General features: G+C 41.4%; 1 protein-coding gene across 1 annotated transcript in view; it reads right to left on the minus strand.

The window, feature by feature from the left end:
* The window catches only part of OTOGL (otogelin like), a 1,110,282-nt gene that overhangs the window by 354,591 nt on the left and 741,022 nt on the right, over positions 1-14,669 (minus strand). The window contains exons 29-30 of the mRNA XM_086931129.1: positions 8,139-8,165; positions 1,676-1,843 (exon numbers count right to left, since the gene is read on the minus strand). Coding sequence (XP_086787255.1) covers positions 1,676-1,843; positions 8,139-8,165 — 195 coding nt within the window. The remainder of the gene's footprint in view (positions 1-1,675; positions 1,844-8,138; positions 8,166-14,669) is intronic.

Consider the following 14,669-nt stretch of genomic DNA (forward strand, 5'->3'; position numbering starts at 1 on the left):
GGAAGGTTTGGGCTTATCAAGAGGGTTAACATGTCAAGTCAACATGGCAGTTTAAAATTGCACACACAGGTTCTGCAATGGCAGGCCTGAGACAAGTGGGACGCACAATCTGTCATGCAGGCCCACTAGTAGAATTTAGTTTACAGGCCCTGGGTACATGTGGTGCACTTTTTTCTAGGAATGTATAATTAAATTAAATATTCAGATTGTGGACAAGACCATGTTATCATGTTTTAAGTAGAGAGGACATGCAATTTAGCACAGGTTAATAGTGGTAAAGTGCCCAGAGTAGTAACGCCAACAAAAACAAATTCAGTAAAAAGGGGAGGAAGAAGGCAAAATGTTTGGGGTAAGCCTGCAGAGAGGGCCAGGTTGTACATAATGTAATATTCAAGACTGATCATACAAATGTTAAACGATATAGCAAAACAAATTTCGAAAACATTTAAATAAAGTTTATAAAAGGTTTGCTGAGCAAACATCATATTTGTTACATCCTCTCAAGAAAAGGTATTGTGTTTCATGGTAAGAAACCTTTAAATTAGAGGAAGTGGGGTTGCGGCTGGAAAACAAAAATAGCAACGGCACTGATGCCATTACTTTACTTTATGCTAGTGGGTGCATCACCTTTAGCTACTCTTGCTACCCAGCTGAAACCACTGTGAGACACTCATTACAATTTACAAGGGAAAAAAACAGAGAATGAAATCTGTCATGTGGAAATGGGAGAAGCTTTAACATGATTTAATTTTTTATTATACCTAAAATTGTATAATATGCTTATATTATCAATGCCCGTGTACTGGACAAGGCAAAAAACAAGAAAACATAAGGTAGCAGGCCTTCCCTATTTATCACCTCGCCTTTTCCATCTACTCACTGAGAGTCTGGCACAACCTCCCCATACCCATCAGGACCGCCCCAACAATGCTCCAATTTAGGGAAAAGTTGAAGACACACCTCTTTAAAGAACAAAACCTTACAATGAACTAACAATCCACAAACCAACCACCTCTCCTATCACTGACTGACTTTATGCTTGTCTTTGACCACTGCACTGGCTTTTGGCTAGGTTTTCACTATAGAAATACCAAACACATACATATATACATGCTTCCATACATCACGTTTCCATTGCTAAACATAATTTACTGACTGTTCCATTAAGGAGCTTTGCCAGGGTCTTAAATCAAACTGCTCATAGGTATTTATGCTTGATCAGTGTCTTGTCTGTTCCAAATCACGTCCCCTCGCTCCTATTGTTCACAGATGACTTACACTCCAGTAACAACATTCCTTTCAATGTCTTATTTAAGGTATCTATGACATGGCAGTATAAACAACACACTACAAAGGTGTGCAACCGTGCAGACAGAGGGGTAGTATGGGTGTCATGGGACCTAATGCAAGTGAGAAAAATGGCTGATTCTAAAACCCTAGTGTGTAGCAAAGGACTACCATAGGTAGGGTGCAGTGTATAGTGCAGAACATTTGGACTTTGTGCTGATGCTCCTGCTGGTATATGTTAGCTATGCCCAAAACCACGGAAATAAACTGGTTGAACAATTTATTTCTAGCAGATCTGCGCCAGTAACAGCTCAAAAATGTGTGGAACAAATTAAATGTAGCAGGTAACGTATTCAAAGTAATTTCTAATAGGGTAAATAATACTTACACAAGTCCTTATCCTTGAAAAGTCCTGGTGTAATCATAAAATTGAACAGCACATTCCCATGTGCACTTATTCTTGGTAAAGGAAATATCTTCCTGCTGGTTACATTGGCTCCTAAAACAGTGTCACTGTTTCCATAGCTGGCTAAAATGTATGGCCCTTCTCCAAGACCTAGTAAAGCAATGGAAGGGGATACATTAAATGAATGTACAACTTTTGTCATCACAAGGAATGTGGTCTATAATTTTGTTATCATACTCATAACACATGGTGAATTGGAATAGTTCAACACTGGACTTAACACTCATATTTAGAGAGCTGAGATGGCGGTGAGTGCCAAATTTGCTAGATTGACTTTTATCAACTATGTGCGTTTTTTTTAAACTTTGACCAACTTATCAACTATTTGAATTTGTTAAAGTTTATAAAAAATGCAGCAGATGCATAATCATGCAAAATGTAGATTGTGGAGAAAAAACACATCTGCAAAACTCTCTTTTTTGGGAAAATGGAAAACCGTAAAATCAACCACGGGGGAATTATTATGATCTCAATGTTGAAATGTTTAAATGGACACAAGGTAACAGAAGATGAGATGGATTATATTACTTTCGGTATGGGGAGTTTAGAGTGTGGACATCAAAACTGGAATAGAAATTAGTCAGTTCGCCTCATAGAAATCATTCTCAAAGGAAAGGGTCAACTAAGCAGCCATATACAAGATACAAAGTTATATCTTAGAAGGAAGCAGGTATTTTTGCAAAGAAAACCTACAGCCTTTACTCAATTTAAGTCCCGATGAGTTAATGCCAAATAGGACTGTGATAGTCTCCAAAATACCTCACAATGAAAATGAGGCTCAAACATGTTTGCATGTGTAACTGGAGTGTACAATGTCCAATAGTATTTTTTGCGAGTGTAAAACCATATTTGCACTTCACAAAAGGTATTTTTGCACACAAAAACTATATTGTGAGTAATTTTACTCCCAGGAATGCTGGGCAAGTCAACATTCTAAGACGCAAATGCCCTAAAATGTTTAGCTCATGCGCACGCAAACCTGCTTGTCTTTATTTAAAAACTGAATCAAAATCCATTCCCACCCAGGAAATAGGTAGAAGGATATCTCTCCTAAGAGTTAGGAATAATGAAACACTCCTCAAAAGTATTAGGGTGTAAGAAAAGGGGTTTCTCCGCACAGAAAATATTTATCCAGTTGAAAAAATGTTGAAATATAAAAAAGTGGGAATGCACAGATGGAAAGACATTTCTTCTGCACTAGGTACAATGATGCACCTGGAACCGCCTCTTAATTGTTTCTTGATGACATTCCTAAACATTTTTCAGCTTATATGCCTGCCAACCTATGACTGTCACCGGTTTCCCGGTATTTCATTTTAAACTGCGACCCTGTTGTGATGCTTTGCAGAAGTAGGAGACACATATAGATTTTCAAGACTTGAAACTATATATGGGCAATATCGAATGGCTGCTGGTTAGATGTAAGATGGAACAGCAATCACTTTGTTTATCTTCACTAAGTAGGTTTGAGGCCAAATTTGTTGGGCCATTATAGATAATTTCATTCTAAAACCAGACCTTTCTTTCGTCTCATGTTTGCTCTTTTGGTCTTCCACCAATGAGGAAGTCCACTAGGGACAAGACAAGAAGCAATAAAGAAACAAGAAAGAGATCAAATACTACTACATCTGTGTAGTAAACTCCACCTTGCCAGTCTTTTTTATATTTAACCTTAGGATTAAGGGACTTTGAAGCGTACTGGGTGAGCAGCCTCATTAAATATCAGTTTTCCTTACAAAGATACTCTGCTTCTTTCTACCCAATGGATCCTGAGTAGCATAATATATCAAACAATGTTTTTCCTATGTAGTCATTCATGCATTAATTAAATACAATTTGAGCTAGTAAGGTAAGCCTCCCGAACCGTACAGTTCGTAAGATAGTAATTAATTACATTTGGGAACAATTTGTCATAATATAATGCACTTCAAGATAAGAAAAATCTTCACAAATGTTGTTTATATGGGCAACGGGTACTACAACTAACTCAATAAAGCAAAGTGTCCATACCTGAACAACAAGCGTTGTGCAAAAAAGTGTACACCCTTCTAATTACGCAACGCACTGAAGTGTGTCGGGTTGTATCAAAAATTAATTCCCAGGGCCAGCTCTCCCGTCCACTTACCTGGCACTGGTCCTCCAACAAGTCTAGGCCCTTCCAGACCAGGCTTTTGCACCGAGGACCTTCCTCGCTCCTCCTGCAGCATCTTCTCTTCTCTCTCTCTCTCAGCCGCCTTTTCTGGTCTCTTGGCCGTCCCTCTCAAACTCTCTGCTCCCCTAGGTCTACCTGGATGTTCTCTCTTTTGCCACTCTTGGGCCTCTTTTTGCACTTTTGTGCTATTTTTGTCCTTTCTGTGCCCGTCTTGTTCTCTCTTGTGCTCTCTTTTCCCTGTAGTGCTCCGTTTGTGCTCATGTGTGCCCTTTTGTGCTCTTTTGCCACTTCTCCACTTTTCCACCTTCCACTCTTGTAGTCTTTCACAGTTACAACTCTCGTGTAACATGTTCACTTTCCACTTTCTATGCCGTGTGTAATTTTTGCAGTGCTTGTGCTACTCTTTTGACTTTTTGACTTACCCTCCCGTGCACTCCTCTTGCTCTTCAGGCCCCTCTACCCCCTCCACCTTCCTATGCTTTTTCCTCCTCCCGCCTCCCCCACTTTTTATCTGCTCTCTTGGGTCTTTTTGCTTCTTCCTATGTCTTCTTCCTGCCATTCACATCCCCGCCCACTGCCCCCTGCACTTCCCGGACCTACTTTATGCTGCCCGCTGCATGATCTCATGAAGTAGGTGCCCAGGCCCAGCTCCCCCCTTCCTTTACGTGGGACTAGTCCTCTGACCAGTCTAGGCCGTTCTGTATCCAGCCTTCATGTCTCGAGGACTCTGGCTCACTCCTCCTGTAGCATATTCTCTCCTCTCTCTCCCTCATACTCTCCTCTTCTGGGCCCTCACTCTCAAACTCTTTACTTGCCTCTGCTTTACTGGACATTTTCTCTATTCTCACAATTCGGCCTCCATTTGTGCTATTTTGTGCGCTTTTTGCTCTTTGAGTGCTCTAGAGTGCTCTTTCTATGCTCTTTTGTGTAATTTTGTGCTCTTTGACCACTTCTACACTTTTCCACTTTACCACCTTCCACTTTCATACTCTCTCGCTCTTACAACTGCTGTGCAACATGCTCACTTTGCCCTGCACAAGTCAGACGGAGGTCTCGCCATCATCCACAAGGACACCATCAAATGCATCCCCTCTGCAGACACAAACACAACGTTAATGGAACACATGGACTTCAAAATTAAAACAAAATGAAAAAAAATCATCAAATGATTCCTCGAGTACGGACCGCCCGGACTACGGACCAGCTTCAGCAACCACATCACAGACGCTCCAAGGACTTCATCCTTCTCAGTAACCTCAACTTTCACCTGGATGACCCCACGGACCTGGGCTCCAGAGCCCTGCTTGAAATCCTCAACAACATTGGAATCTGCCAGATTGTTCAGGGCCTAACACACAATGCAGGACACTTTGGACCCCATATTAACCTCCAGCCGGAAAGTCAATTTCAGCCGTGTCATCCTGCTCACATGGATAGACCACTCCATCATTCACATTTTCATCGGCACACAGCAAGCCACCACACCAAAAATCCCCACCAGGCCTTAGCTAGAACAAAAAAACAGAAGCGGACTGGCCCAGCATCCTCAGAACCAACCAACCAGATACCACCAACAACCTAGACAATTACATAAGAAAAGTAAACAGATGGATCTCAAACTGCGCCAATACCCTTGCACTCATCGGGAACACCAAACAAAGGAGAAACAAGAAGCAAGCCAGCTGGTACACTGACAATCACAGGGAATCCAAACACTACTGCAAGCAACTAGAGAAGAATCCAGCCGGAAAACCACCATCAGAAACACCTAGGAGGTATCACTCAGGCACTACTACCTCTAACTTAGGGAAACAAAGAAAAGGGCCCTGGTGTTGAGAATTGAAACCAGCTCCAAAAACTTCAAAGAACTATTTGCAATAATTAAAGAATTCTCCAACCCCACAGCTGCAACCAGCACCATCACCTACTCACAAGAATTCTACAACAGTATATCCTACTTCTTCCACAACAAAATACTGAATATCTACAGCAACTTCGATACCCAGCCCCACCTAAAGGACCCCATAGACCAGCTGTTCACCACCACCAACATCAATGAACACCTAACCAACTGGAGCTGACTCAACAACAAAGACACAGCCTCTATCAAGAAGTAGGTCCACTCAGGGACCTCCATGGACCCATGTCCCCACTGCAATAACAACCTAGGAAGGACCATGACCAGCCACACGCTCAAATCCACCATCAACTCATCCATCAAAACCCCAACTTTCCCAGAGGGCTAGGAACATGCAGAAGTCAAAGCCGTCCTTAAGGAACCATCTGCAAACCCAAGCAAGCTCAGCAAGTATCAACCCATCATTCTGCTACCTTTCCTAGCCATAGTTGTGGAGAAGGTGATCAACAAGCAAATCTCTAGCCATCTCAAACTCCACCAACTTATGAACAGCATGCAGTAACGCTTCCACAGCAACCACAGCACCGAAGCCACCATTGTGGCCACAGACAACATCCGGGCCATCCTTGACCAAGGAAAAAACCAGAGCACTCATTCTACTTGACCTCTCTGAAGCCTTTGACACCATTTCTCACCACACACCTGTTAAAAGATTGTATCACACAGAGATTCAAGGACCAACAACGACACCTCAACCACTGCCTACATTTCTACCAACCTACGAGACACGCCACTTAGCTTGACTCTCATGCCCTCACACCTTCCCCGCACTCACAGGAGCAAAACTAGTGATTGTTTGTTTTTCCACATTGCTGCCAAGACTTAGAATAACCTCCAGAAACACATCAGGACCTCCTTCTTGCTTCTTAAATTCCTCAAGAAGCTGAAGATATGGTTCTTCCATTAACCCTGTGTCAAAGGCAGTCATAACCTGTATGCAGGTGGGACCCTTCTCATCCGCTCAGCGCCTGGATGCCCTCTCAGGTGACACATGCACTCTACAAATCTACATAACATAACATTGAACAGAGAGATGAACTATGTTATGAGTACGATGATCATTGGGTTGAGAGTCATTTAAGGATTGTGGGTTAACAGTCCAGACCACTTTTAAATCCAATCTGTGTGTTCATTATCATGGCAGTGGTAATTAGTCAACCCAACATACACATTTATGTTAGCCTGAGGTTCAGAGTGCTCACAGAAACTCTCCAATTGCAAAAAAAAGTGTGTGAAGGAGGGTTCAAAAAGCATCCAATAGAAGATGAAAAGTTGACAGAGGAAAGATTGCTTGTGTTGGCCACTGAGGTCAAGTAGTGTAGAAATAGTAACCCCACACCAATTATTCCTTCAGGGTACAAGAGTATGGAGCAGCCGTATCTGTCAAATTTCAAAGATACATTGGTCAGTGATGTCTATGATACTGCTATGCCATGAGCACAAGGGAGAGAAGGTCAAGGAAAAACCGAGGCTTCAAAGGGACCACATACCCAGATTCCACATCAAGCTTTGGAATCAGAGATAGAAGGGTATCTGTTAAAAATGTTCCACTGCATTAAGGTGGCCTTTTTCAATCAATTACTGATTCTCTTTCAGTTGTGCCCAGATATATGCATAAGGTTACAGGATTACTCCAAGTCATCAGGTGCATGATACCCCATTCCAGTTTTCCATCTACAAACCATTGTAATCTAACTCTTTAGCCCCGTTGATCAGCCAAACCTGGTGACAAATCCGAAAATTATCTGGATTGTTCAGTGAATGCCTGGAACTGGGATTTCTGTCTCTCAGGACATTTACTCATTTGGTAACCTTCTGTTTGTCTTTAACAAGGCAAGAACATCTGCATTCAATAGGCAGGCTGAAGCAATGTGCATATATTAAATGATGAGTACATTTGTATGCTCCCTAAGTAGATTGCACAGATTCACAAATACTATGTGCACAAATGTGAACACAGTTGCCATGAACCGTTATGCTTGATCATTCTTATACGCACGCAATGAATATGTTTAGACTTGTGGGTGAACTTTGCATAGGTGAGACTTGAATGGGCCAATATAGAAGTTCTGCATGTTCACATATAAATCTACCCCAAAGAAAAGAATTAGTTCAAAAATTGGAGCTAATAATATGACACCATCATTTATTGTTCTGTGAGATTCAACGTATTTTGTTGAATTCATAGTATTCAAACCTTGATTCCCTCATCCCGCTGAGGTTAAGATAACTCTGTGCAGTACAAAGCTTTCCGTAATAATATATAAGCAACATTAGCCTATACTGACAGACCCTTCAGAGAAATTGTTACATACCTTGGTTGTAGTATTCACAGTCATATGCTGAAAGAAAACAAAAAAGGATATGAAACAAATGAATAGAACATATCAATAACATTGCATGTGTTTAATGTGTTGTTAAACAATAGAGGCCCATTAGTCCTTGCTAATTTGACCCCCCATCCCCTTCGCAATTTCTTTATTTACCCCATATTTTACTAATTTACTATACATTTTGATGTAAAAATCTACATGTAATTATTAGGTTACATCAGAGTCTTGCAGAGCCTATTCAGGTTCGTACAGAAAGGCCAAATATGGATCTATGAAACCTGATTGGATAGGTGGTAGCCCAGTCCCATGTTCGTGCATCATGACCAGGGGCAAACTGGCCTACAAGGCAATAAGGCAGGGCCAAATGGGCTGGACTGGCAAGTCAATGTTTGTGACATTTCTGTGGCTCTTTGTGTGTCTGTTTTATGGTCTACTGGGCCGGTTGTTACTGTTGATTTCCCTGGTATAAAAAAAGTGTCCTGCAGCAAGCTCAAATCCATGCAGTCTCCCATACCTTGCAAAACACTTATACAGCATTTCTTTACAAGTTAAAATCTTCCCAATTTGCAAACATGGGCCACGTTTTTTAACTATTAAATTCACTAATGTTGGGCCACTTTTATTTTAGTGCCCGGGCCTATTTTCTGTCCCATTCTGACCCTCTTTGTGACCCCTGTGTTTGTGAATTATTCAAATTCAAGCCTGATTCAGGTTTTAAGACCTTCCTGGATGGAGTTTAAACCAAAAGTTAAGATTTAAGCTGTTACATAGTCTTGTTCCTTAGACTCCAACAGAACTACATCCATGTTTCATCTATCGTAAGTTTGCCGATTGATTAAAGGAGCGGACACGGAATGGGGTTTCCAGAAGCTGCGCTGTGAAATTTCTGCAGGTATCATTACCCTTTGCCTGAGTATGTTTTGTTGATGTTGTAATGGACTTTGAATTTAACCCTAATTTCAACAGGGCTCCAGTGAGCGATCTTATTGTGAAATTGATGTGGTCATGCATGCTTGCAGAGCTTTCAGCACAGTCAAGAAGCCTGGTTCAATAGCCTTTATATTCTGATGAGAAGGTTCTCGAGGAGACCAATGTAAATTATGTTACAGTAGTTCAGAGTACGGAGGAAAGTGTGAAAGTGTTTTACTTATTTTCAGGGAGGTTAAGAGAGGATTTCCAGGACCGGTGTGAGTTTGGGATTAATGGGCTGTGTTCCATTGCTCCTATGACTAGCATCTCAGTTTTTACTCTGTTTATGCAGAGAAAGCTCGTCTTCATCCAGTTCAGAACACAGTTCAATTATGAGATGATGTTAGTTGGGTTGACAGATGTGCTGTCCAACTGGACATGAATTTGCAATTTACCTGCGTACATTTAGAAGTTTACCTGGTGGTGTTCTAGCTGTTGTGCCAGCAGACAAATATAGATATTGAATAATAGACATGATTGGGAAAACTGTTGGGGGGTAGCATGTAACCAGGCATGTAGATGGTTTGACAGGTGCCATATCTTTATTCTTTGGCTGTGGCTCGATTGTCTTGCCAGGTTGAAGTTTGTATAGCTAAACTTTTCTAGTTCATGGTTGAACTCATTTTTGATTACTTTGATATCCATTTTGGATTTTTTGAGTTTTATTAGGGGCTATAAGGTTCAGAACAGATGACAATTTTTGACGTAGCCTTACCAGCAAGGGTTTAGAGTCTGTTGAGTCGGACAGACCGATTTTAACCATGTTGTAAGATGAATTTAACTCCTCCTTGCATAGATTGATTGCATTCCGGGCTAGGATAGAGGGATAACGTTGCACATTTGATGGTTGTGTATGCCAAATTGGTCAATCTGATGGAAATGAAGCAGTGATGTGGCCAGATTTCTGATTGCATAGGAGAGTTCGATGTTTCAAGGCTATGGGTGAATAAGAGGCTGTGCATGTGAACAGCTGAAAGCATTGCTCCGCTCTCTTGCTGATGGAAGCAGAGGGCATACATGAGAGCAGCTTATCAATCCATATATTTAAGTCTCCCATGATCAGAATTTTGTTGGCTTTAGACAGTGGTTGCTGTTGTTATAGAAGTTATGTTAAGTTATATTATAGCAGTTTTATATCGCGCACAACTACTCGAAAGTATCCTGGCGCGCAAAGTTACAGTGACCTAGCAAGGCAGAGGAGTTTAGACTGGAAGGTTAAAGAAGAAGGTTTTGAGTTGTTTTTTATACAGTCTAGAGTCCTGGATGTCGCGTAATTCCAGGGGGAGAGAATTCCAAGCTTTAGCTGCTTTCACAGAGAGGGATTGACCACCAGGCCGGGTCCTACAGAATCTGGGAGTCACCAGCCGGCGTTGTCAGCTTGATTAATTTCTCTAAGGAAGTTATTTATGATTGGTTAGCCTTTAGGTGTGGACTTGGGCCTTTTATGGTCCATAGATCCTCACAAAGTGTTAGACAGTAATATCACCCCTGACGTTGTCTTATCGAATGATCTAAGGCGTCTAATATTGATTAAGCTAAAAGACCCATAGGCCATTAGTGAACTGCAGGATAGAGTAATTAATCCGACTGATCTATAGATTTTTATTTGCATGCATAATGAATTTATTGGACTATTCCGTATGCATTTTAGTATAAAGATCAAACCAAAGAAGATGATCACACCCAAACCTCAGGAATGGTATAGCTCGGAATGTAAAATGTCCTGTGCAGACTTAAGGGAAGCTATCATAGAAGGGGCCTCCTTAGTGGTACGAGCAGCAAAGGCCACATATCGGGGGCACAAAAAAAGGCAAAGAAGGATTGGGATATCAAAAGGTGGGACGAGTTGAAGGATCCTTGTGTTAATAGGAATTCTAAACAGTTCTGGAATGTCCAGAAAATGGAATAGAGGAGGGCAGGCCTCCCAGCCCCAAAAATCACATCTCACAATCGCAGTGGGTAAACCACTTTTAACCGCAATATGCTGCAAGTGAGCATGAAACAGAGGGCAGCATTGATAATCAATTTTTGAAGGGTGAAGTAAGGTAGATGTAGAGGTGGCCCTGAAATCCATCTTGGCAGAAAGGTCTAGATGGAATACCGGGGGATATATTCCTCTATGATAAAGTGAGATGGGGCAAATATATCCTCTTACTGACAAATGCTACAGCTCAGGGTGCGCCGGTTCCAGATTCCTGGAAAGGAGCCGAGATCATTCCTGTTTTTAAGAAAGGGGACAAATCATGCCCACGGAACTATAGGCCGATCAGCCTTATTGATTCTCTACAAAAGATAATGGGCAGATTGGTGCTCAATAGAGTGCAGGATTGGATCGGTGAGTTCAATATCCTATCGCTCCTCCAAGCAGGGTTTTGTACCTAGACAACACAATCGACCAAGTGTTTAGGTATATTTTGCCATTCTGGAAAACTGTAACTTTGGGTAAGGGTAGCTTGTATGACGACTTTATAGACCTTAGGTCAGCATTCGATCTTGTACCACGCAAAAAGCTTTGGCAGACGCTACAAGAAATGGGGCTACCACCCGATTTGTTGACACTTATCATCAGGCTGCATGAGGATAACAAGGCTAGGATCCAGTGGGGTGAGCAGGGTGAAGTTACAGAATGTTTCGCAGTGGAGAAGTGTGCTCGACAGGGATGCGTATTTGCCCCAACCTTATTCTCTTTATACATCAATGGGATAGTGAACTGTAAGAGATTAACCCCCACAGACGCACCGACTCTGGCAGGTGGAAAAGTCCCCATACTAAGGTTCGCGGATGACACATTGATCCTTTCTAAAAACCTGAGTGGGGTTTAGAGAGCCCTAACAATCTTTGAAGAGATTTGCACTTGACGGGGATTGGAGGTCAATGTGTCTAAAACAAAATTGATGGCCTTTAATCCACATAGGGCCTTTAAGGGGGGCATTATGCTGAACAGTGCCGTGCTAGATCAGGCCAAAGAGTTGACATATCAAGGGGTCAACATCCAGGAGGGGTTAAACTGGACATATCAGATCGATATAGCATCCCTAAAACATAGACAACTGGTGGGAGTACTGCAAAAAAAAAAATACAACACTTCCTTCACCAAGATAGTTAGCCCTGCTATGGAGTTCTGCCTTATATGGTGCACAACTCTGGGGTGATGAGAACTTATCCAAACTTACTATCTCGGAAAATAAGTTTCTCAGAATATTACCAGCTTGCCACAGAGTACCCCAACATGCCCGTTATTGATTGATTTGGGGAGAAGGTCAATAGCGGAATTTGCAAAATTACGTCCACTTTTGTACTGGTGTAGACTTTGGTCTACCCCAGAACTTGCAGAGTATGCAGCTGGCTTTCAAGGTGTGAAAAGGTTGGACACATCGCACCAAATTAAATTGTTAAGATAGCTTAGAGTTACTCTAACGAATACGGGTATCTGTCCACTATAGTGGACAGATACATAACACAGTTTTTCCATCTAAACAGATCCTGAAGGCTAAATATTGGGAAATGGCCCAGACTAATACAGTGTGAAATTGTGAGTCTTCATCCCTTACAGGGCATTACTTGAAATGTAAACCCATACCGGAGTTTAAGCAATATTGGGACTTTATTACAAAGCCCTTTGAGCGAAAATTATATTTCCAGTTCATTCAAAGATTTTACTAGCAAATGGTCTACACCTAGAAATGACCTGTGTTCAATGTGCAGGAGTGGTAAAGAATCATTGACCCATGTTTTATTTGAATGTAGTGGCTACAAAGCTCCGTGGCGCGACTGGCTGACCCCAATCTGTAAGCTTTTGGGAACAAGAAGGGCGCATGAGGCGGAAAGAATCTTTAGAAGCGATACAGCTGAAGCTATTGTTGTAGGCATGGCAAAATTCTTGGGGTGGGTGTGGGCAATAAGAATTGAGGTCCCACAATGAGTTAGTGGAGTTTTCACATGCACGCTTGGCCGTATTGTATAATTGTGAAATGATTTTCTCTTTTTTACTGACTGTTAACAAATGTAATTCATATTGTGGTATATTTTGAAAAGTTTTAAACAAAGTAATATGTAAAAATTTTAAGATTTGCATAAAGAGTTTTATGATAACTAGAATCTTCCATCCTAGGGGGCATGTATTGAATTGTAAATGGCCTCCATGAATTGCTTATCGACGTTTTGTGTATTGCTTTAATGTAAGTTTTGTGCTTTTATTACTTCATTCGTTGAATAAAGCTTTTTGGAATGGGATTGGCTATATGTTTCTGCCAAACATTAAAGATATGTTGAGATTAACAGAGCAGCAGGCGGCTATACATTTGAAAGAAAGTATATTGTGTCAGGAAAATCTATACAGGTCAAGTCATAAATGGGGACTAGGTTAACTCCTCCCCCTTTCGTATGTCCTGTGTATGTTTGATGATGGATTGGATGTTAATTTTCAAGTGCTATTTGTGGGCTCAGTGATAATGGTTTGAAGGATAGGGGCTGGAAGAGCTGGTGGTGGTAAATTCCTGGACAGTGATGAGCAGAGAGTGGGGAGTGAGTTGATTGCTAAATGCATGTGACAAAGACAGAATGGCAATGTGATGTGTCAGCAAGTCAGATATGGGTTTAAGGTGCTGTAATCTTTAAGAGATATTTATTCCATGAACTGGAGGTTCATAAGACTGGCCCGGACCATAATTATGCTCTTATTGTAAAAGTTGATAGATCATTTTCTAGGGAGTACATGAAAGGTTGGTTGAATCAAGGTGAGGCCCCCTTGGATTTATGATTGCACTTTAAGGTATTTTTAAAGTGTAATGCAACTTGCCAGGCTTCCAGGTAGCAGAACCATATGTGATGTGATAGCAAGTTGGAAAAGGTATTTCGAGGATTTGAAGTGTTGCCTTTTTGAGGTTCTGGAAGGTATATTCAAAGATCAGAAGGCTCCTGACAATAGGCTGAACTTAGTTGTTACCCTTACAATGCATGTTGTTAATAAGATCTCTTAAGTTAACATGGAAGGGTGGGAGCACTGAAGCAATGGGTCACTTGAATTTCAGATTACTTTTGTTAGGGCAAGTTTAAAGTGGAATGTAAATTTCCATGTTTCAGCGTTTGGGGAGAAAAGGAGGAGGTCGCTACTAATGCAAATTCTCTTCAGGCTAGTCTTAACCTCTGCTATGATGGTTTCTGGGTCGGCGTTGAAGGTTGTATCTCCCAGTCCCTATCGGCTTAGATACTCCAGTGGTTGGGTATAACATAGACCATTTCTCAGGTTCTGCTCATTTTAGCCGGTTATTTGTAAAACAGTTACTTGTACTGATAGAAATTGTGATATGATAATTATGGGAAGAAGTGTGGGTCTATATGTTAAATGGAGGGGACAAGAATGATGCCTTTTGGTTTGAGAGAGGTGACTGTCTGTTAGTCATCAAGGAGCCATGGAGTGTAACAGTCCCACTGTGCATGGTCACAGTAGGCCTATTGAGGTATAACGGTCTAAAGGAATGCTCAGAGTGACAATTTGATGACAGAAAAGGCTGTTCTTTATGTAACAAAACAATAACCTGTCTA

Source organism: Lissotriton vulgaris, chromosome 1_1 (genome assembly GCF_964263255.1).
Source record: "Lissotriton vulgaris chromosome 1_1, aLisVul1.2, whole genome shotgun sequence".
Taxonomy (NCBI): domain Eukaryota; kingdom Metazoa; phylum Chordata; class Amphibia; order Caudata; family Salamandridae; genus Lissotriton; species Lissotriton vulgaris.